Consider the following 22344-nt stretch of genomic DNA (forward strand, 5'->3'; position numbering starts at 1 on the left):
GAACTTTGCTACTAGTGCTGGAGCAAGATGGTATCTCATTGTTGTTTTGATTTGCATCTCTCTAATAGCTAATGATCGTGAGCATTTCTTCATGTGTTTGTTGGCCGCTTGAATATCCTCCTTGGTGAAGTAATTTTGTTCTTAATCATATTTGAGGCTTCTTCATGAATTGGAGCAGTCAGCCTTTTGTCTGCGATATAAATTACAAGTATTTTTTGCAGTTTGTCTTTTGATATTCAACATTGCTTATGGTGGGGTTTTGTGTGTAGCTAGTTTTATCAGCACGGAGCCCTTGCAGTACAATGCTTCAGTGCTTGGTTGCTAACCAAAAGGTTGGCAATTCAAACCCACCCAGTGGCTTCATAGGAGACAAGACCTGGCGAGCTGCTCCCCACACTGTCACACAGGCACACACGGGCGCTTTCTGTGGTGCTGGCCCCCTCTGCTGCAGTCCTTAACCCTGACCTTGACGACAGACAAACTCAAGCACAAAATACAGCCTTTCTATCTCCGACAGTGAGTTATAACCCTGCCTTGATCTCTGCTCTTCCCTGTATCTGGTCTAGGCTGTGTGTGACATGAGCACGTTAATGGGGGAGTCTGGCAGGCAGAGAACAGTTCCCCAAACACCTTCTGCTTAAAAGCAGCCAGACTGCTTCACATAACTAGGTTTTAGAGGCCCCAGTGCACTTCCTTGGTCCTCTTCTTCCCTCTGTCACTCCCCCTCCTGCCCCTTAGGCTAGGATCTAGGAGGATGGAAGGCCCTGGCACCCCGAGGGAGGGTGCTCCTAGGTGGCGCCTTGTGTGCGTGGGCCGAGTGCCAGGTATCCACCTCCGTGTGAGTTCTCCCTCGCGTCCCCACAGAGCTGATGCAGACGGAGGTGCACCACGTGCGCACGCTCAAGATCATGCTGAGGGTGTACTCCCGGGCCCTGCGTGAGGAGCTGCAGTTCAGCAGCCAGGCCGTCAGCCGCCTCTTCCCCTGCGCAGACGACCTGCTGGGCCTGCACAGCCACTTCCTTGCCCGGCTGAAGGAGCGCCGCCAGGAGTCTCTGGAGGAGGGCAGTGACCGCAATTACATCATCCAGAGAATCGGGGACCTCCTGGTGCAGCAGGTGGGGCCGTCAAAGTGCATGCAGGTGCCGGGTGCGCACGGCACGTCCCTGTCCCGTTGTGTCTCCCCCACCCCCCACCATGTCCTGAGTGCCCGCTGCCCACAGGAAGGAGGCGTGCTGGCCCTCACGGCCGTGAGCTTAGCTAAGGCGCTGAACACAGAGGCCTGACGAGCACGCGGACCCGCCCACGCCAATCAGTGCCGTGTGCGTCTGTGATTTTGTCTGGTTGCTCACTTTTCATGTTTGGTCTTGCCACCTGTGTTTGCGACCATGAGTCGTGCAGCCTGTGAACAAGCGCTCCGCAGCAGGGTGTGGATGCCGTGGGATCTGGGCGGCTGCGGCAAGGAGTAGCACCACCCTGTGGTGTAGAGCGCCGGCCTAGCTCGTCAGGACTGTGTAGAACACCCTCACCTCTTGGCTCTTTTTTTTTTTTTTCAACTTTTATTTTGGTGAAAACATACACAAGAAGACATTCACCAGCGTAAAAAGTTCCCCATTTACAGCTCAGAGACATTGATGACATTTTTCATGTTGTGCCACCATTATTGCTATCCTTTTCCAAAATATTCCACCACCATGAGCACAAACTCAGTGCCCAGCAAACAAAACCTTCCCCTTTGCTCCTCCCTCCCATCCCTGGTAACCACCAATAATCTTTTTTCCTGAACCTGTCTAGGAATTTTCCCTCCCCTCCCCTCCTATCCCTGGTAACCAACAAAGAAAGTTCTCTTCTATATATAAACCTTTCCTTGACTTTTTACAATAGTGGACTCATAGAATATTTGTCCTTCTGTGGAGCTCTGGTAGTGTAGTGCCTAAGGCATTTGACTGCTGACCAGAAGACTGGCAGTTCAAACCCACCGCCACTGCTCAAAAGGAAGATTGAGCAATCTACTTCCGTAGTGATACCACCTCAGAAACCTAAGGAGGGGTCACTACAAGTCGAATCAACTGGATGGCAGTGAGATTGGTTTTTGTGTATGTGTGATTGGCTTACTTCACTCAGCGTGATGAACCACTTTGGTCTTTAATTTTGCAGACACTCATCAGCTTACATTTTCTGTTGAAAGGTTTTAGGACGTTTTCAGCATCTGAGACACAGCGAAACCCTTAAGCCGAAAGCTCTCTCTTCACCTTTCTTATTGTTGTTTTTTAAATTGTGATTTGGGTGACAGTTTCCAGAGCAAATTGGTTTTCCATTCAGTGATTCACGTGCATTTTGTTTTGTGACATTGACTTGCAGTCCCTGGAGAGTGACAGCACTCGTCCCACCCCCTACCCCCACCCCATGTTCCCAGCTGCCCTTCATCCTTCTCTCTTGTCCCTTCCTGCCTTCTGAGCCTTATCCCTGGGCAGATGCTGCCCTTCTGCTCTCATATGGCTGACTGTTCTAAGGGGTGTGTACCTCCCTGCTGTGACTGTTCACCTTACAGGCCTGTAGTTTGACTGAAAGTTGAGCCACGGGGGTGGGTTCAGTTACAGGCTTGAAGGGTGTCTGAGGCCATAGTCTCGGGAGTTTCACCAGGCTCTACCAGACCAGTAAGCCTGGTCTGTTTTTGATTTTGAGTTTTGTTCCACATTGTTCTCCCACTCTATCCAGGACCTCCTATTGTGATCCCTTTCAGAGCGGTTAGCAGTAGTGGCCGGGCACCCTCTAATCCTTCTGGTAGACCCTGGAATTAGCCTCCCTGTTCTGAGCCCTCCCTGTTAGGGTACGTGCTGGGGAGGGAAGTGAATTTACGGGTCAGTGCAGGGGTTACATCAGCAGCATCAGAGGAGCCCAATTCAAAGAGGCCCCCACACTTGTAAACAGCTGGCCTTCCTCATCAGTATGGTAATGTCTCGTTCTTTCTCGTACTAGTTTTCCGGGGAAAATGGAGAAAGAATGAAAGAAAAATACGGCATCTTTTGTAGCGGCCACAACGAAGCCGTCAGTCATTACAAGTTGCTGATGCAGCAAAACAAGAAATTTCAGAACTTGATCAAGGTAAAAACATAAATAAATAAAAGCTTATTCTCTTTGCTGTAGGATTTTGCTGCAGAACTGTACACTCTTGGGACCTTGGGACTGTAGGATATAGTGATGTTCAAGTTTTTGTTTTGTTTTCGACCCCAAGGCCCTTGGTCCATGAAATCTTATGTAGAATCCTAGGATGTAAAGCAAATCGGGGCAACAAGTATCTAGTGGTTTCTTCCTTCACCCCTGGCACCCACGTGGCCCGTGCAGGCCCTGGTGTGGAGCCTGCTTGCCAGCACCTCTCGGACTATTTGGATGACAAGCCAGGGTCATTTCAAGGGGCCGCCCTGTGCCACCTCATCACCGCCTCTCTCCACTGAGTACTTGCTGTAGTGAACTAGCTGCTGTCGGGCTGACTGACTCCCGGCACCCCATGTGTCAGAGCACAACTGGGCTCCAGGGGGTTTTCAGAGGATGATTTTTCAGAAGTGGGTCACCAGGCCTTTCTTCTGAGGCACCCGTGGGTGGGTTCACATTGTTAGCTTTGTCATGTGTATGTGTGTGTATGTGTAGCTGAGTGCCTGACTGTGCTGCCCGGGAACTCCTCTGCCATTGTAAATCTTTGTCTCCTCCCTCATGGGCTCAGGTTTGCTCCAGCAAGCCTATGGGACACGTGCCACACCTCTCCCCAACCCACGCAGGTGCTCACACCTCTCCCCAACCCATGCAGGTGCTCAAAGCTTGGAGCCAGAAGCACCTCACACAGCCTGAGTCCCCCACCCCACCTCCCCTGGCCTACAGAGTTCCCTTAGGGTGACACCCACTTAACTGAAGCAGTACCCACCGTTTCGGCAGCCCTCGTGGTGGAACGAGCACCTTCTGTGCGGGCCACTCAGTTCCACACCCAGCCCCTGCATTCCATGCACAGCCACTAACCATCTATTCATGGAGGCTTGTGCCTGGCTGGGTTGCTGAACAAGTTTCAGTGGGGCTTCCAGACTAAGACAGACTAGGAAGAAAGGCCTGGCAATCTCCTTCCAAAATCAGGCGGTGAAACTGGATCCCAACGGTCTGATCTACAACCCATCACAGGGACTGCTCAGGACTGGGCAGTGTTTGGTTCCGTTGTGTGTGGGGTCACTATGAGTCGGGCTGACTCAACGGCACCTAGCAACAGAGGGCACGTGAATCCAGACCAACAGCTGTCACCTGTTGTCTGAGCCAGAGGCCTCTCTATTCTGTGCTGCTATTCAGCAGCTACGGGTTGGAAGTTAAGAGTTTCTGTGTTCTTTCGACTCTGTTCTGTTACAGTTGCAGTGGTTGGAAGTGAAAGCAAGGGTCACTGTGTGGCCTGCGCTCACCGGCGATGCACTGGCCTGAGCAGGAAAGCCAGGAGGGTGGGAGAGTTCTGATGTAGCAGAAAGACACATACGGGCCTCCGTGCGGGAGGCCCTCGTCCACGGCTGCCCCCAAGCCCTCTGCAGGACTGGCTGCGGGCGACGGTTGGCCTTCCCCAAACACACACGAGAGCAGGGGCAGAGAAGAGCATAATGTGTGCTGTGTTCTAGAAGGCGCCCTCCTGCTCTCCTGTCCCACTGAGAGGTGACTTCAGATGATGGCCTCTTTGCTTCTCAGCCAGAGGTACAGAGGTGCATGTTGGAAGCCAGCAGGGAACCAGTTCAGAAGGCACATACTCCATCTAGTTCTAGAAGGTTCTGACCAGCACCAGTCAGGATTAGGGTCTTCCCCTCTGTGTGTGTGTGTGTGTGTGTGTGAGAGAGAGAGAGAGCCTGGGTTGGGATTTTCCATGTGTGTATGGGTGTGAGAGTGTGTATGTATCTGTGTACAGGTGCCAGCCAGGGTTGGGATTTTCCATGTGTGAATGTGTGTAGGGGTGTGAGAGTATGTGTTGGGCAGGTATCAGCCACAGTTGGAATTTTCCATGTGAGAGAGTGTGTGTGTGTGTGTATTTGTGCAGGTGTCAGCTAGAGTTGGGATTTTCCGTGTGTGTGTGTGTGTGTGCAGTGTAGTAGATTACATAGTATGGCCTTTCTAGCCATAGTCTTTGCAAACTTGGTGGTTGAATTTGCCATTAGCACCTAAGTAGCTCCTGATTGTTACAGTTATCCACGTGGGGTATTTCTGTTGCGAGCAGCACAAAGCAATTTTCTAGGAAGTTAGCTCTTTCTCAGCAATATCCCCTATCCTCTAGCCAGCTGGACCGGAGCAGGCATTTGTCACTATCCATGGATCCATGGGTGGAATTCTGGTGTTGGGATTGCTTGGTTTTGCCACTCTGGCAGACTTAAAGTGAGTCTTCCTAGAGGCAGAGAGGGGTCATTTCTGTCACTGCTGGCTAAGAGAGATGTGTGGCTGGGAGTCCAACCCATGGCTGAGAGACAGACCCATTACTGAGAGAGACACCCAGCTGAGAGACGGCAGCAGCAGAACCAAGAGGCATGAGACAGAGCGACAGGCTTAGCCGACCCACCAAGGCAGAGGCCAGACCGGATGGCCAAGGGCCACAGAGGCAGGTCTGAGGGCATGGCAGAGGGGAAACTGTCCTGGCCAAGGAACTGAACCCTGAGCATGTTCCTAAATTTGAGTTGTAGTCTGTTGCTTCCTTAGCAAACCCCACAATCTGTGAGTGGTGTCTGTGAGTTCTGTGTGGCCATTGCAATGAATTGTTGAGGCCAGCAGAGAGGTGGTGGGTGCTGCAGGAGCAACGGTTGGTGTCAGGGTTGGTGAAAGGGCTGGAGGGAGGCAGCATGTCTGGCCTCACAGGAATAGGCCTTGGGCTGCTGATAGTGATTCTGCCCTCCTCTTGTGGGGTTAGAGGAGGTCAGAACATGTGGCCTCCCTGTCCCTTTAGCTCTGTGTGTGTTTATGTGTGTGTGTACAGGTGTTAGCCAGGGTTGGGCTTTTCCCTTGGTGTGTGTGTGTGCGTGTATCAGCCAGGGTTGGGATTCTTGGTGGGGGTTGGGGTGGGGGTGAGAGTGTGTTGGGCAGGTATCAGCCAGAGTTGGGCTTTTCCGTGTGTGTGTGTGTGTGTGTGTGTACAGATGTCAGCCAGGTTTGGGATTTTCTGACTGTGTGTTTGGGGGTGTGTGTGTGTGTGTGTGTGCTGGACAGCTCCACAGGTAGCTCCAGTACCTGCCCCGACTTAGAATCGCGACTCTGCTTCTGTTTCCTCCTGGGTTCTGAGGGCCCTTGTTCACACAGCACCTACTCCACTTTGCTTTGCTGACCTTGTATACACCAGGTGATCCCTGCTCTCAGGTATTTGGTGTGTGTGTCCCTATGTAGTCCTGCTCCTGTCCTCGTCCCTGGAGCAGGGAAAGGAAGGCGCCCCGGCCTTGGTCGCCCATCATGAACTGTTCGGGCAAGTGATGAGATGGCAGCGTGCTGTGCTGTTTTTCGTTTCATAGAAAATTGGGAACTTCGCCGTTGTGCGACGGCTGGGCGTTCAGGAGTGCATCCTGCTGGTCACTCAGCGCATCACCAAGTACCCGGTGCTGGTGGAGCGGGTTATTCAGAACACGGCAGGTATGGCGCCAGCCCCCAGCACTGCCAGGCAGTCCGTGCTGTGCCTCGTGTTAGCAGTGGATGGGGTAGCCCCCAAGTTTCTCCCCGTGCAGCTTCATCCAGTGCTTCTCGGTTGAGGCCCTGCTACCCAGAGCCCACTGTGCTCCCCAGGGCATGGGTCTGGTGGGCAGAGCCACAAGGGCAGGGCCGGGTCTGGTTTGCCCACCATCTCCCAGCCCTAAGGAGCTCTGGTAGCACAATGGTTAAGCTCTTGGCTGCCAACTGGATGGTTGGCGGTTCAGACCCACCCACCACTTCCACAGGAGAAAGTCCTGGAGGTCTGCTTCTATACAAATGACTCCCTATGGGGCAGTTCTCCTCTGTCACAGAGGGTCACAATGAGTTCTAATTGACGGCACCCAACAACAGCATCCCCTAGCCTCTAGCCAGCTGGGCCAGAGCAGGCATTTGGTCACTATCCACGGAATGGATGAATGGATGGAGACAGAGCCCTTTTGAAAGCCACTCCTGGGTGACGCAGATAGGCACAGAGGGGACCTCAGTGTCACATAGGAGGGCTGTGCCTGGAGTCAAGAAAGGGCACGCAGTCCAGCCGAGAGGCCAGGGGAATGCTGGCCCCAGGGCACTGTGAGATGAGCATGTTCCCCAGACATAGCCACCCTGCCCCTGGACAGGGAGGAGCCAGCTCCTGGCCACGGCAGAAGGTGGGGGGAGGCTTTTGTGAAGTGCTAGTGGGCGGGGGGAGTTATGTTTGCTATGCAGCCCTGTCCAGGCCATGCAGGGCAGCTTTTGTCGCTTGGCTTGTGTCTCATCTGTGCGTTACACAGACTCTCTGTCCTGGCAAAACCTAAATGTCTGTTGACTCAGACAAAGAAGGGCACTAATTCTAACTCTGCTATGTGTGGCAGCTGGCACCGAGGACTATGATGACCTGACCCAGGCCCTGAACCTCATCAAAGACATCATCTCACAAGTGGATGCCAAGGTCAGTGAGTACGAGAAAGGCCAGCGCCTCCGGGAGATCGCAGGGAAGATGGACCTGAAGTCCTCCAGCAAACTCAAGAACGGGCTGACCTTCCGCAAGGAGGACATGCTGCAGCGGCAGCTCTACCTGGAGGGCACGCTGTGCTGGAAGACCATGTCAGGGCGCCTGAAAGGTAAAGCCCCACCCCTGGCCACCCCCAGCGGGCACCAGCTCGCACCAGCGGGTGCCGTCTTGGATTGAAGCGTGTCATTTTGGATTGGTGAGCAGCATCTGGAATCAGTAGGCACCATCTTGGGTCAGTGGGCACCATCTTGGATTGGTAGGTGCCATCTTGGATTGGTGGGTGTCATTTTGGATTGGTGAACAGCATCTTGAATCAGGTGGCACTTTTTTAATTTTTGCAGTGTTCCCTTCCCTCTCACCCCTGGTAACCAACAAAGAAAGTTTCCTTCCATATATAAATCTTTCCTTTACTCTTACAGTAATGAGCTAATATTGTATTTGTCCTTCTGTGATTGACTTATTTCACTCAGCATAATGTCCTCCAAGTTCATCCACATTACGCGGTGTTTTGCAGAGTCTACATTATTCTTTACTGTTACATAGTATTCCATTGTGTGTATGTGCCATAATTTGGTTATCCATTCTTGTGTTGATGGGCAGCTAGGTTGTTTTCATCTCTTTGCTATTGTAAATAGTGCTGCACTGAACATGGGTGTGCATGTGTCTGTTCTTGTCCTGGCTCTCACTTCTTAGAATATATACCTAGTAATGGGATTGCTGGATCAAGCAGTATTTCTAATTCGAACTTTTTAAGGAATTGAGTAGGTGCCATCTTGCATCAGTGGGTATTCTCTTGGATTTGTGGCCACTGTCTGAATCATCAGGCCCCATCTTGGATCAGTGGGTTTCTTCTTGGATCGGTGGGCACCATCTTGGATCAGTGGGTTTCTTCTTGGATCGGTGGGCACCATCTTGGATTGGTGAGTGGCATCTTGAATCACTAGACACCATCTTGCATCAGTGGGTGTCCTCTTGGATTTGTGAACACTTGTCCTGGGTCATCAGGCCCCATCTTGGATTGGTGGGTGACATCTTGAATCGGTAGAATGGCACTTGCTAACACAGAGCCCCTACATTCTGGCTACTTCACGGCCAAAGGGAGGTTATGTGCTGAGTCCGAATCAGCACAGGAAGCCTGGGCCATGGCGGGAACAAGGCAGTGGTGTCAGCACGCACATTCTCTGGTCTTCAGAACCATGTGGTACGAGCCAGGAGCACCTTTGGGTGCAGAGGGCACAATGAGACGTTGGCTTCCAAATAGAAACCCAAGCCTTAGCATCGTGACACCCCAGGTTTGCCAGAAGCCCCGAGGTCCCAACCAGGCTTAGCTGCAGTCTGCACATAGTCGTGGGCCCCTTTCCTCGGGCCAACAGAAGCCCATTCCACAGAAGGCCCCCCATGGGGGTAGAAAACACCACCAAGGCTGCTGACCTCAGCATCCCAAGCATCCCACCCACTGCTCAGCGTGTGCCCTAAACCTCACTGACAAGCTCACATTACAGTTCCAGGCCAGGGAGCGCTCAGGACTCACCCCTAAGTCCGCTCTAAGCCTCCAGAAACAGCTTAATGTGTGTATCTTAGCCTCCTAGTGCTCCTGTAGCAGAAGCACCACAAGGGGTGGCCTTAGTGAACAGAAATGTGTTTTCTTCCAGTTCAGGAGGCCAGCGGTCTGAACGCAGGCCACCGGCTGTAGCAGAAGGCTCTTGGTCGCCTCTAGGGGAGGGCCTTGCCTCCGCCTCTCCAGCCCCGGCGTTCCTTGGCAGTCTCTGCACGGCATCTGTCTCTCCCACACTCGTCCCAGTGCCTGATGTTCTCTTTGATCTCTCGAGTAGTTTAAGGCACCACCTGCACTGATGCGGCCTCATGACCATAGTAAAGACCCTATTCCCAGATGGGATCACAGCCACCGGGGAGGGGTCAGGAGGCTGCCACGTACTGTGAACAGACACAGTTCAGTCCATAGCAACGTGTTCATTGCCATCAGCATCTTTAAGGAAGATCTTTGGGGGAGTATTTCAGGTGGCTAAGTTACAGAACAGGTGTCTTCTTAACTCAAGCAGACATGTATCCAAAAACAAAACAAAAAAACTCACTGCCGTCAAGTTGATCCAATTCATAGCGACCCCTCCTTGGATTTCCAAGATGGTATCACTATGGAAGTCGATTGCCCAACCTTCCTTCTGAGGAGTGGCTAGTGGGTTTGAACCGCTAGCCTTCTGGTTAGCAGTCAAATGCCTTAGGCACTATGCCACCAGGGCTCCCAGCAAACATAATTAATAACCTTCTGTGTGCCAGGCACGAAGACGGGAGTGGACATCATTTTAGATGGGTCCCTGCTTCAGTCATCAGAAGGAGCTCTGATGGTACAGTGGTCAAAGCATTTGGCTGGTAACCAAATGGTCAGCAGTTCAAACCCACCAGCTGCTCCACTGGAGAAAGATGAAGCAATCTACTTCCATAAAGCTTTTCAGCCTTGGGAACCCTGTGGGACAGTTCCACTCTGTCCTATAGGGGCACTGTGAGTTGGAATTAACTGGACAGCCGTAGGTTTGGTTTGGGCTTTGCTCCCATATAGATTACAGCCTTTGGAAATCCTGTGGGCAGTTCTACTCTGTCCTCTAGAGTGGCTGTGAGTTAGAATCAACTCTGTGACGGTGGGCGTGGCTGGGCTCAGTCATCATGGGACAAAGAGAGAAATAAGTAAACAAAAAATAAATAGTTAAAAGTATGGGAAATTCTTTAAAGAAGCCATGCAAGAGTATCTAATCTGGATGCACGTGTTGGAAGAGGCTCCCCTGGGAAAATAACATGAACCATCCTGCCACACGAGTGTTCTAATAGGAAATCCAACAGAGCTGCTTACTGAGTGCAAAGACTGCAGGGCACCAGATGTTCCTGCAGGAGCAGGCCCCAAGTGCCTGCCACAGGCACACGTCACTGTGGGAGGAGGCGGGAGGCAGTCGAGTGGCTCAAGCCCTGGAAGTGGGGAACACAGCGGGGTCAGTTCCCACTTGAGAAATCTGATCAAGACTCAGCAGGCACCAAGAGGGCAGTCCAAAGGGACGGGTGGCTCCACAGGTCCTGAACTTGAGGCTCCGAGGGGCCCGGCAGAGCTTACTTCTGCCCGTAACTGGGGCTGGCTGCTGAAAGCCGAGCAGATGATGGGCAGGGCTGAGGTAGGGAGGAGCCCTCGTGATGTCGCAGCGTCTGCAATCTCCCTTCCACAGGGCTTCCCTGCCTGGGGACAGTCCCCGGTGGTAGCCCTTAAGCCTGTCTTCAGTTGGCCTGCTTTCTCCTTAGATGTTCTTGCTGTCCTACTGACGGATGTCCTCCTCCTGCTACAAGAAAAGGACCAGAAATACGTCTTTGCTTCTGTGGTAAGTCCTTGTCCCTTTCCGTCCTGCTGGCGGGGCATTTGCTTCATGGCCATCCTGGGCAGAAATGGCTGAGGGAGCAGCCAGAGGTGAGAGTGGCTGCACGTGTGTATCCATGAGCAACCCCGTGTGTCCGTGTGTCCCAGGCCCATTGCGGTCTGAGGAGCCAATCAGATGGGGTCCTGCCTGCCTCCTTGACTGATAAACAGTGAGGCTGATAGGCAGCTTCTGGTTCTTACCCAAGCATCCTTTTCCATTTCAATCTCTGTGTCTTACTGAAGGAGCTCTGGTGGTGCAGTGGTTAAAGCATTCAGCTGCTAATGAAAAGATTCAGACCCACCAGCGGTACCGAGGGACAAAGATGAGGCAGTCTGCTTCCGTGAAGGCTGACAGCCTTGGAATCCCTACGGGGCAGTTCTGCTGTGTCCTCTAGGGCTGCTGTGAGTCGAAATCGACTCAGTGGCAGTGGGTGCTGGGTGTCTCCCTGGCTCTTCCTCTCCCAAGCACCACACCGTGCCCACAGGCCCCAGAGTCCTTACAGAAAGCCACTCCTTCTGCCCAGGGAGCTGCTGGCTCTATTGCTGAGGCCCCAAGGTCAAGGAAGTGCTGCCCCATGAGCTGTGTCCTGGGACCTCAGAACCCCACCTGGCTGTGGGAGCTTTAGCAACCACACCCCACTCTGCACGGCAGACTCAGAGACAGGTTGGGGTTCCATCCACCCCCTCTCTCAGCCTTGTGTCTACCTGGGCTTGGCGTCCTCCCCCAGGCACCTAGCATGACTTCAGGGCCTTCCAACATCCAGCAGTGCAGGGGAGGGCATAAGGCCCCTTCCCAGTGAATACCAGCTACTGGGGCCTCCAGTAACCTGTTTGCTTTCGGGGTCCACCTTGACAGAACAGCCACTTTTATGACTAACTGCAGCCGTGGTGGCCCATTGGTCGAATTCTCCCCCATGTGGAGAGCCGAGTTCGATTCGCAGCCGGTACATCTCATGCACAGCTACCAACCGACCGTCAGGGGAGGCGTGTGTGTTGCTAAGTCACTGAACAGGCTTCAGCAGAGCTTCCAGATTAAGATAGACTAGGAAGAAAGGCCTGGCTGTCTGCTCCCAAAAATCAGGCCATGAAACCCCCGTGGATCCCTGCAGTCTGATCTGCAGCCGACCACGTGGAGCACAGAACTGGGCAGCATTCCATTCTCTGGTGCGTGGGGTCGCCATGAGTTGGGGCCCACTCAACAGCAGCCAACAACAGTATATACCTTTCTCAAATGTATAAAATCGCTTCTCTAGAAGTTCCCAACCCTCCCCTGTTCCTTCCAGCCTCATAAACTGGGCCAGGCTGTCTGGCTGATCGTTTGTCTCACACAGTTGTTAAATCCCAACTCAGACCAGTTAAGGTTGGCAGCTGCTGCTCCTGCTGTCGTGGTTGTAGCTGTTAGCTGTGTGGAGTCAGTCTGGAAGCTGCACTGAAACTTGTTCCACATCCTAACAACACGCAGCCTCCACAAACACACGGGTGGGAGCTGCACGTGAGGAGCACTGGCCAGAGCCGAACCACACGGAAGGCGAGAATTCCACCCCTGAGCCCCCAGCGACTCTGTTGTTATGACCGCAGGACGTTTCTGCTTGGAGTGAACATAAGTAGACATGTGACTGCCCCTCTCAACCCTTGCCCCCACTCATTTCTTGCCAGCATGCAGCTGTGGTTGGATGAGAGTGACCCTCTGCACCCCGTTTGCCCTGTTATTGTTGTTGTTATGAGCCGTCAAGTCAGCTCCGACTCATAGCGACCCCTCCTTGGGCTGCTGAGGCGGTATCACTATGGAAGTAGATTGCCCAGCCTTCCTTCTGAGGAGTGGCTGGTGGGTTTGAACGGCCAGCCTTCTGGTTAGCAGTCAAGTGCCTTAGGCGCTATGCTACCGTTTGCCCTGCAGGACTCAAAGCCTCCTGTCGTGTCTCTGCAAAAGCTCATCGTGCGGGAAGTGGCCAACGAGGAGAAAGCCATGTTCCTCATCAGCGCCTCCCTGAAGGGGCCGGAGATGTATGAGATCTACACAGGCTCCAAGGAGGAGCGCAACACCTGGATGGCCCATATCCGCAGAGCTGTGGAGAGGTGGGCCTCCTCCTGCTCTGACCTTGTCCTTGACCCTGACCTGCCCGGTGCAGTGCTTCTCTCCTTCACCCCACCCCTGTGCTCGGTGCCTCCCAACCTCACAGGACCAGGCAGCACCATTGCCAGCTCCTTCCAACAACGGTTCCAACCTGGGCCTTTCTGTATCCGTGGATTGTCTGCCCGACTCGGAGGGCTATCCCCTCCCCCCAGCCTGGAGGCTGGCCTGCTGGAGCGGGTGGTGCAGCCTGCCCTCTCTCCTTGGCCTGAGCCTCCCTCAGGATGCCAGCTGCCTGGCCCCACTGTCCCCTTCCTGGCTTCTGGTCCATCTGACCAACAGGCAGGACAGGTGACCCAGCCCCTGTGTTCAACTAGCCTCCCACTCCCTCTCCTTACACCAGAGGCCTCCTGAAACCGGAGCCTGCTTGCAGCTCCCTCAATACCATTCCCAGCCTCAGCTCAGCTGGAGTTGCCCAGCAGATCCCCAGTGAATGAGGGGTCCATCAGTCAACTAGTCTATTGATCTTTCCGTCCTTTTGGTCTGTCCATTGGTCCATCAGCCCATTGGCTCATGGGTCCATTGGTCATTGGTCTGTCAGTCCATCAGCCTGTTGGTTCATCAGTCCATTGGCCTGTTGGTCCATCAACAGTCCGTTGTCTATTGGTCCATCAGCCCGCTAGTTTAATGGCTTGTCAGCATCCTCCTCCAAGTTGAAGCCGAGTGTTACGATAGCCTGGTTCCATGTGTTAGTCAGTGCCCACTGCTGCCTGCACGGGGGCTGGGCAGAAGCGCATGGGCTTCTCTCCCTTCCCGTCCTCGTTTCTTCTGCACTGTTAGCAAGTCACCTCACTCACCAACTTGCACTTGTACTTAGTTGTGCAGATAAACCTTCAAGGTCCACTCTCAGAGGCCAGGTGGCCTGTGAGGCATCCCCATTACTTCCTGTCTCCTCACAGCTGTTCAGACGAGGAGGAGGGGCCCTTCAGTGAGGCTGAAGAGGAAAGGAAGATGATTGAGGCCCGGGCCATGAGACTGAAGGAGTTCCAAGGTAAGGGGGGTCAGCTGGAACCTCCATGCCCACCTGCCCAGTTCTGGGCCAACTCCACGGGGGAGGGGGGCAGCAGTGAGCCCAGCAACGGGGATGTGTCTGTCCTGGGGCTGGACAGCACCACAGACGGTGGCACTTTTTTTTTTTTTTCTGAAAGTTTACAGAGCAAATTCCTTTTCCATAAAGCAGTTCATACACATTTTATTTCATGATAGTGACTGCAGTTCCCCACAGTGTAACAGTTGTCTTCCCACTTCCTCCCTGTGGTTACCTCTTCCCTCTGTCCTTCTTTCCTATGCATTTCTGCCTTCTGAGCTGTCTCCCTGTACAAATACTGCCTTTCTGGTCTCCGGTTGATTATTCTAAGGAGTGTACCTACCTGAAGTAAATGTTCACCTTATACACCTGTCTGTCATCTGGCTGGAAGCCATGGGAATGAATTCAGTGACAGGCCTGAAGGGTGACTAGGGGCCCTAGTCTTGGGGGTTTTCCAGTCCCTATCAGACCAGTAAGGCTGGTCTTTTTAATGATTTTGAGTTTTGTTCCTCATTTTTCTTCCACTCTATCCAGGATCTCCACTGAGCCCTTTCCAAGTGGTCGACACTGGTAGCTGGGCACCATCTAGTTCTTCTGGTGTCATGGTCATATAGACTGAGGCATGATCTGCTAGTCCCTTGGACCAATTGCATCTTTGGTTTTCTTCATTCTTTGCTTCAGATGAGGAGAGACCAGTTGTTGCATCTTAGATGGCTGCTTACAAGCTTTTAAGACCCCAGTTGCTACTCACCAAAGTAGGATGTAAACCAAAGATTTTGTGTAGTATGTTATGCCAGTTGTGCTTGATGCCTCCTGTGACCATGGTCTCGAGCCCACAGGCACAGCAGCCTGCTCCCTCAGTGTGGTTGGCTGTGCATGAGAAGTTATCAGAACTTTGGCCCTGGTAGTGCTATTTATATGGACATTCTTGTAGCACCTACAAATATGTATGTAGAAATATCGTCTGCCAAACTTATGTATGGTCATGGGTATATTCCCTTTTGCCTAGACAGACCTGATCATTTAGGCCAGCAGCACAGTCTGACCAGTCCAGACGGACCCCAGCACAAACCCCTGCCCAGATGACAGGGCATTTGCTGAGGGCAGCCTTGTGTTCTCGTGTCTGGCCGAGTGTCTGGAACAAGGCTGTGTCATGAGGCAGACACCTTCCAGAGGCTACAGGGCCCTCCCTGGGGATTGTTGGAAATGGGGAGCATGGGGTTCAGGGCCCCTGGGCTCCTTGGGAATCTGATTGTTCAGCCAGACACTGCCCCCACCCTGTCCTCGCTCCGACCCCCTGAGAGGGTAGGAGCTCTCCGTGCTGTCCCAGCTCAGCCTGCGAGCTGTCATGAACTACTTAGCACCTTGAATCAAAAGCTGACATCATCCTGAAGAGTGGAAACACTGGAGACGCTCCCACCAGATCAGGAGCCAAGTGATCTGCCCACACTCATCACTGTTTTCATTCTGAAATGTTCAGCCAGGGTAGCAAGGGACAAAACAGAAATTAGACATAATTACCAGAACTGGTAAAGTGAAGGGTCAGCGAAAAGGCGGAAGCCCCTCAACAAGATGGACTGACACATTGGCTGCGACAGTGGGCTCAGGTCTAGCAGGGATCGTGAGGCTGGCGCAGGACCGGGCGGTGTTTTGTTCTGTTGTCCACGGGGTCACTATGAGTAGGAGCCGACTCAGCAGCACCTAACAATAACAACAACTGGATTGGAGACCACAGAGATTTGTTGCAGTTGATCATTTACCAGATCAATTACCAGAAAACCCAGTGGAATCCACTGAAGAATTATTGGCACAAGTAGAAGAGCTTGCCTTTGTTGAACGCGGTATATGGGCAGTGGCCACCCACAGTAAGCAGGTATGATAACCAAGTCCCGCCAGCCACAGTGGAGAGTGTGAAACCCTGAGACCTGTAGGAAGGAGTGAAAGGGAGAAGACCTGGAGGGGAGAGGCCTAAGAAGACTCGTGAGGTGAGAAAACCCAGTGCCGTGACCCAGCCGCCGTGAGTCAGCGCCTCGTGGCACCCCGTGTGTGTCAGAGCGGGTGGCTCCACAGGGTTTTGTGCTTTGTATTTTGTACTTTTAGTTTTGTACTATTTGGTGCTTTTTTTATTATTATTGTTGTGATTTGGGTAAAAGTTGACAGAGCAAATTGGTTTTCTATTCCTACCCATTTTGTTTTGTGACATTGATTGCAATCCCCACAGTGTAGCAGCTCTCTTCCCACTTCCTCCCTGTGGTTACTGTTTCTGTTGGTCCTTCTCTCCTGTCCCTTCCTGCCTTCTGAGCTCTGAGCTCTAGCCCTGGGCACATGCTGCCCTTTTGATCTTATAGCCTTGATTGTTCTAAGGGGTGTGTGCCTCCCTGGTGTGGCTGTTTGTTCACCTTATGGCCTGTCGTTAGGCGGAAACTTGAGCCACAGGTGAGTTCAATTCCAGACATGAAGGATGTCCGAGGGCCATATATCTGCTCTTCTACCAGTCTCTATCAGGCCAGTAAGCCTGGTCTTTCTACGATTTGGGGTTTTGTTCCACATTTTCCCACATTCTTTTTAGGGCCTTTTATTGTGATCCTTCTCACAGCTGTCAGCAGTGGTGGCCGGGCACCATCTAGTTCTTCTGGTCTCAGGGTCATGGAGGCTGAGGTTCACATGGTCCTTTAGTCCTTTGGACTGATTGTTTCCTTGCATCTTTGATTTTCTTCACTCGTCTTTGCTCCAGACAGGGAGCGGCTCCCAGGGTTTTCAGGGGCTGATTTTCTGGAAGTAGATCACCTGGCCTTTCTCCAAGGGGCCTCGGGGTAGACTCGAACCTCCAGCCTTTGGGTCGGGGGCTGAGCATGTTCACCATTTCCCACTAGGGACTCCTCTGATAATCAGCCTCTTACAGCCTTATCCTTGCCCACTGTCTGACTTCATACAAGGGTCCATGCCCCAGCCCACTCACTGTGTTAGTTTCCAAGCGCCGCTATAACAAAGTACCACAAACGGGGTGGCTTGTGACCACAGAAATGTACAGTCTCACAGTCCTGGAGGCCAGAAGCCCCAGGTGCCAGCTAGATCGATTCCTTCCAAGGCGCTGAGGGAGAGTCTGTGCCCTGCCTCTCTCCTCACTTCTGGAGACAGTGGCCACCCTTGCCGTTCTTTGACTTGTACACACCTCACTCCAGTCTCCACCTCAGTCTGCTGCGTCTCTCTCTCTCTGCATCTTTATCTGTCTCTGCATCTCTGTTTCTCTCTGTATCAATCTCAATGTCTCTGTCTCTGCGTTTCTCTGTCTCTGTAACTCTCTCTGTGTCTCTCTGTCTCTTTATCTGTCTGTGTCTCTCTGTCTCTGCGTCTGTCTCTCTGTCTCTTCTCTTTTGTGAGGACACCACTTAGAAGATTAGAACCCACCCTACTCCTGGATGACCTCATGGTAACTAACTACATCTGCAAAGACCTTATTTCCAAACAAGGCCACAATCACAGGTCCTGGGGTTAGGATGTCACCGTATCTTTTAGGGGGACTACCACTTAGTCCCTGACTCCCACCTCCCAGGAAGGTTGTGGGGGCAGAGGTGTGCATGGGAGCAGCCCCTCAGGACAGGCCCGCTGCTCTCCGCAGCAGTGATGCTTGGGGCTGAGTGTCTGGGAGCATGGGTTTAGAGGCTGGCCCTGCAGGTGGGAGGGCCCAGCAGGCTGAGGGCCGCCCTGCGCTTCCCTGCAGAGCGCCTGAGCGTGAAGGACCAGCTGATCACTCAGAGCCTCAGCGAGAAGCAGCAGATCTTCCTGGAGATGTGGGAGATGAGTGGGCTCGAGGACAGCACCCAGGGCCCCCAGGCTCGGCTCCTTTTCCGGGGAGCAGACCTTTCTGAGAACCTGCAGGGGGAGCTGATTCTCAGGTCCGCCATGACGGAGAGTAAGTAGCTATGTCCAGAGCCTGCCCTGGGTGCCGCCCCCTCCCACCCAGCTATGGTTCTTCTGGGGGCCTCCTTGGGGACGGCACAGTAACTTACCCCAGGCCAGGCACACAGTGAGTTGGCTCACCCCAGCCCTACGTGCTGGTGTCTGGCTGAGTGACGTGTATAGGAGCAGTGCCAACCCTGCCACTGTCTGTTAGAGCCAGAAGATTCCTGGACACGGCCCAGCCCAACCTCCCTGCAGGGCTAAAGCACCTCCCACACGTCCAGCACTCACTCACCAGGTACCTACTGCCGGGCCCTGGAGAGTTGGAGCTGACCAACACAGTGTCCCCACCTTTGGAGGTCCCTGATCTTTGTGAAAGGCGGGTCACTGGTCACATCCCCAGAAAAACGCACACAGCATGATGGATCCCTGGGGGTGCAGTAAAGCACTCAACTCCTAGCTAAAGGGTTAACAGCTGAAGCCCACCCAGAGATGCCCTGAAAGAAGGGCCTGGTGACCAGCTTCTGAAAAGCCACAGCCCTGAAACCCCTACTGTGCCACGTGGGGTCATCACGAGTCAGAATCAGCCTGACGGCACCTGACGACAGCAGCAGCAGGCCCATTTTCGGGCCCGAGATGGCGTAAATAGCTCAAGCTTGACTGATAGCCTGAAGGATGGTGGTTCAAACACACCCGGAGGTACTGCGGAAGAAAGGCCTGGCAACCTGCTTCCATTGAGATTACAGTCGACCCCATGGAACAGTTCAGCTCTGTACACATGGGGCCGCCATGAGTCAGTCCGCTCAAGGGCAGCCAACAGCAGCCTCACGTTTGCTGGACAATGTTGGTGTCTATGGAAGGTGCTCTGAGCTCAGCTGTGTGCAAGTACTGTGGCTACCGTGGCAGGGAACGCTGGCGCACACACGGCCTGCCTTCTCTGGGCCACGCACGGCCCTGGGCTGTGCTGAGTGCCAGGGCAGCTGTTAGCACCCACTGGTCATCTTTGCCCAAGCGTTGGCACCACTCTTCCAGACAAAGGGCCTTGCCCTCCATGCCCACTGCAGGGTAAAGAGGACAAGACTATGCAGACCCAAAACTGCTCTGCCCGGTCCTGCCCCACTCCACCCCTGGCCTCACTCCATTTCTCAAATGACCTTTGCCTGTGGCCCCTGAGGACCCTCATGTGTCCTGTGCCTTGGCCAGGCGAGTTCTCCCGCCTCACCATCTGGCCCACTCACGAGGGGGGCTTTGTTGCAACAGCCCTTCCTTGCAACCCCCAACTGCCAAGCAGTATGCCCTTTCCTCATCCCACTCCCCTCCATGGCCCCGACATCATCCCCACCTGTGTCCCCGCCGGACCTGGGCGGGACCCCGTCTGTGCTATCCCCAGAGCATCGTCCCATCCCAGGACCCAGAGCCAGCAGGCAGGAGCCCTGGAAAACACTGTACCCCGTCCCCCGACATTGCTGCCCCCAGGAGCCCTCACCTATACGTGAATTGACAGGTCCTGGTGGCAGACCTGGGTGAGGGGCTCACAACCTCAGTGGGTCTGAAACCCCACGGCAGAGGCCAGTCTGCCCTGTGGCACCACAACCGTGGGCACAGCACAGGGCTCTGCAGGCGGCTCCCAGCCCTCTGTCTCCCCACAGTTGAGGACATCCAGAGCCTGCTCTGTAAACAGCTGGGCAGTGCCAATGGCCAGGCGGAGGACAGCAGCATCAGCACTCTACCCCGCAGGGCAGAGACCTTCGGGGGCTACGACAGCACCAGCAGCAAGAGTGAGTGGTCACCCTTCCCCTGCGCACCACCACCACTGGGAATTGGCAGTGGCGGTCCCCAGGACCTTTCCCTTCTCTAGTTTCCTGGCAAAGCCCTCTTTGCTCCTTTCCCTGGCCCTGGCAAAAAGCCCTGGTGGCCTGGGGTTTGTCATCTCTGTTCTGAGGGCAGTGGCTGCCCTGCTGGTCTCTGAGACCCTCTCAAGCCCCATCCCAACATCTTTGTGCCTACACGTGCCCCTCCCCATGTTACCATGGGCCTGGTAGTAGCCTGACGGGAGGGCTCCAGACCCCCGTGGGTACCTGTGAATCCTAACGCCTGCCCTATGGTTTTCAGACGGCAGTTTGAAGAAAAAGGTCTGCAGCAATGACCCCAAGCCCCATGACTTGCGAGGCCCAGCAAGCATCCCTGAGGGGAAGCCCGGCGAGATCCCATGGGCACCAGAGGAAGCCCCCTCGGCAGTACGTGGTTCCCCTGGGATAGGCACTGACGGTGCAGGCTCGGTCTGAGTCATCCTGGTGCCGGGACAACCGTGAGCAGCCTGCTTGGGTCTGATTTCCCACCTCATGGTGGACAGCAGCAGACACGGTTCCATCTTGGGAACAGCGCACCCAGATTAGGGTGTCTGCAGGAGTGAGCTGCTGGGACCACCACAAATGTGGGCCACTTAAAGCCACAGAGATATCTTTTCTCACTGCCTGGGACATCTTGAGTTGAGGGTATCAGCAGGGCCGTGCTCCCCCGGAAGGTTCTAGACCCTTCCTTGTGTCTTCCAGCTGCTGGTGGCCTCAGCTACAGGAGCATCGCTCCTGTGTCACAGGCTGTCTTACCGCTGTGTCTGGCATGTCCAGCTTTCTAAAACTAATGATTCAGGGTTAGGACCCACCCTACTCCTGTCCAACCTCGCATTCTCTGACTACATCGGCAAAGACCCCGTTTCCAAACAAGGTCAGGGTCACAGGCATGAGGACTAGGACTTCAGCATATCTTTTTGGTGCAACAACTCGGCCCGTAACAGGACGTACCTTCTGTCAGTGGGAGGCTGACCCATAACTGCAGTGCTGGGAGGGATAGAGAGGGACCATCGACAGTGAGACGCCAGGCGGGTCCCCAGCTATAGTGTCATACCAGCTCTAAGCATCCTGCCAGCTCTAACCTCACCTCCCACTCTTCAGAAGCCCAGCCTCCCACATGCACCCCTGTCCAGCATCAGGGTCAAAGGTGAGGTGGACAGAGGGCATCAGTCAGGGCTAGGTGGTGCCCCCTCGCCTACAGAGCCGCCCTCCCCACGCTGCAGCTGAGTGTGCCCAACCTCCAGGCCTCCCATACGGCAGCCACATGACATCGCTCGCCGGGACACCGGAGGGCCCTGCAGACACCACCGTCACTCCTGACCAGACAGACCTTAGGGGGAGGACCCAGGGCCCTGAGCCCTGCCTCCTGCTGAGCAACAGCCACGGCCCTGGGGCTGGTACAGGCTGACAGACCCCACGTGGTCTGCTCTTGTGTCTCTGCAGGTGCCAGATGCAGACAGCAGCCCCTGTGGCCTGGAGTCAGAGGTAGGTGCGGGGCTCCCCGGCTCCCCAGGCCCTGAGCCTGCCACCATGAGCTGGGGGGGCTGGGAACAGCGTGTCTCTCTCCCACAGCTTGTCCAGCGGATCCAGACACTGTCCCAGCTGCTCCTCAGTCTCCAGGTGAGGGGCTTTTGGAACCTACTGGTGGCCTTCTGAGTTATGGTAGAGTCGCAGGGCGGGAGAGTGCCGTTGTTGGACTTTCTGTGGCTAAGGGTCCCCGCCCTGACCCCCAGGCAGTCATCGCTCAGCAGGACACTTTCGTGGAGCTGCAACGGGCCACCATCCAGGAGCGCGAAAAGCAGCTGCGGCTCCAGTCGACCCGCGGGAGCCTGCTGCTGGAGCAGGAGCGGCAGCGCACCTTCGAGAAGCAGCGCGAGGAGCTGGCGGGCGCGCAGAAGCTGCAGGAGCAGCTGCGCCTGGAGCAGCAGCGCTGGGAGCGGGAGCGCGCCAGGCAGCGGCGGGAGCTGGAGCTGGCGGCCGCGCGGCTGCAGGAGCGCGAGGGCGAGGCGCAGCAGCTGCGGGAGCGGCTGGGCCGGGAGCGCGAGGAGCTGGAGCGGCAGCGCCAGGCCTACCAGCACGACCTGGAGCGGCTGCGCGAGGCCCAGCGCGCCGTAGAGAAGGAGCGCGAGCGGCTGGAGCTGTTGCGGCGGCTCAAGAAACACAACACGCTGCCGATGGGTGCGACGCTGCCCGCAGAGGTGGCCGCTGAGGTGGGAGTGTGAGCGCGTTCTGGTGTTCAGTGTACGCGTGCGTGAATGTGAGTGCACGTGAGTGTGGCCGAGCCCCGGGGTAAGTGGGAGGGGCGTGGGGAGTGGATATTGAGGCCGTGTTGGTGTAAGTAAGCACGTGAGTATATGA

General features: G+C 54.6%; 1 protein-coding gene across 1 annotated transcript in view; it reads left to right on the top strand.

Annotated features, from left to right (window-relative positions):
- The window catches only part of LOC103208001 (rho guanine nucleotide exchange factor 18), a 34856-nt gene that overhangs the window by 9572 nt on the left and 2940 nt on the right, over positions 1 to 22344 (top strand). Inside the window, 13 exon segments of the mRNA XM_042782667.1 lie at positions 865 to 1115; positions 2977 to 3102; positions 6501 to 6618; positions 7527 to 7775; positions 10967 to 11043; positions 12976 to 13154; positions 14109 to 14200; positions 17958 to 18149; positions 19786 to 19914; positions 20249 to 20373; positions 21430 to 21471; positions 21559 to 21606; positions 21720 to 22196. Coding sequence (XP_042638601.1) covers positions 865 to 1115; positions 2977 to 3102; positions 6501 to 6618; positions 7527 to 7775; positions 10967 to 11043; positions 12976 to 13154; positions 14109 to 14200; positions 17958 to 18149; positions 19786 to 19914; positions 20249 to 20373; positions 21430 to 21471; positions 21559 to 21606; positions 21720 to 22196 — 2105 coding nt within the window.

Source organism: Orycteropus afer, unplaced genomic scaffold (genome assembly GCF_000298275.1).
Source record: "Orycteropus afer afer isolate SDZICR_OR568_19922 unplaced genomic scaffold, OryAfe1.0 scaffold00405, whole genome shotgun sequence".
Lineage (NCBI taxonomy): Eukaryota > Metazoa > Chordata > Mammalia > Tubulidentata > Orycteropodidae > Orycteropus > Orycteropus afer.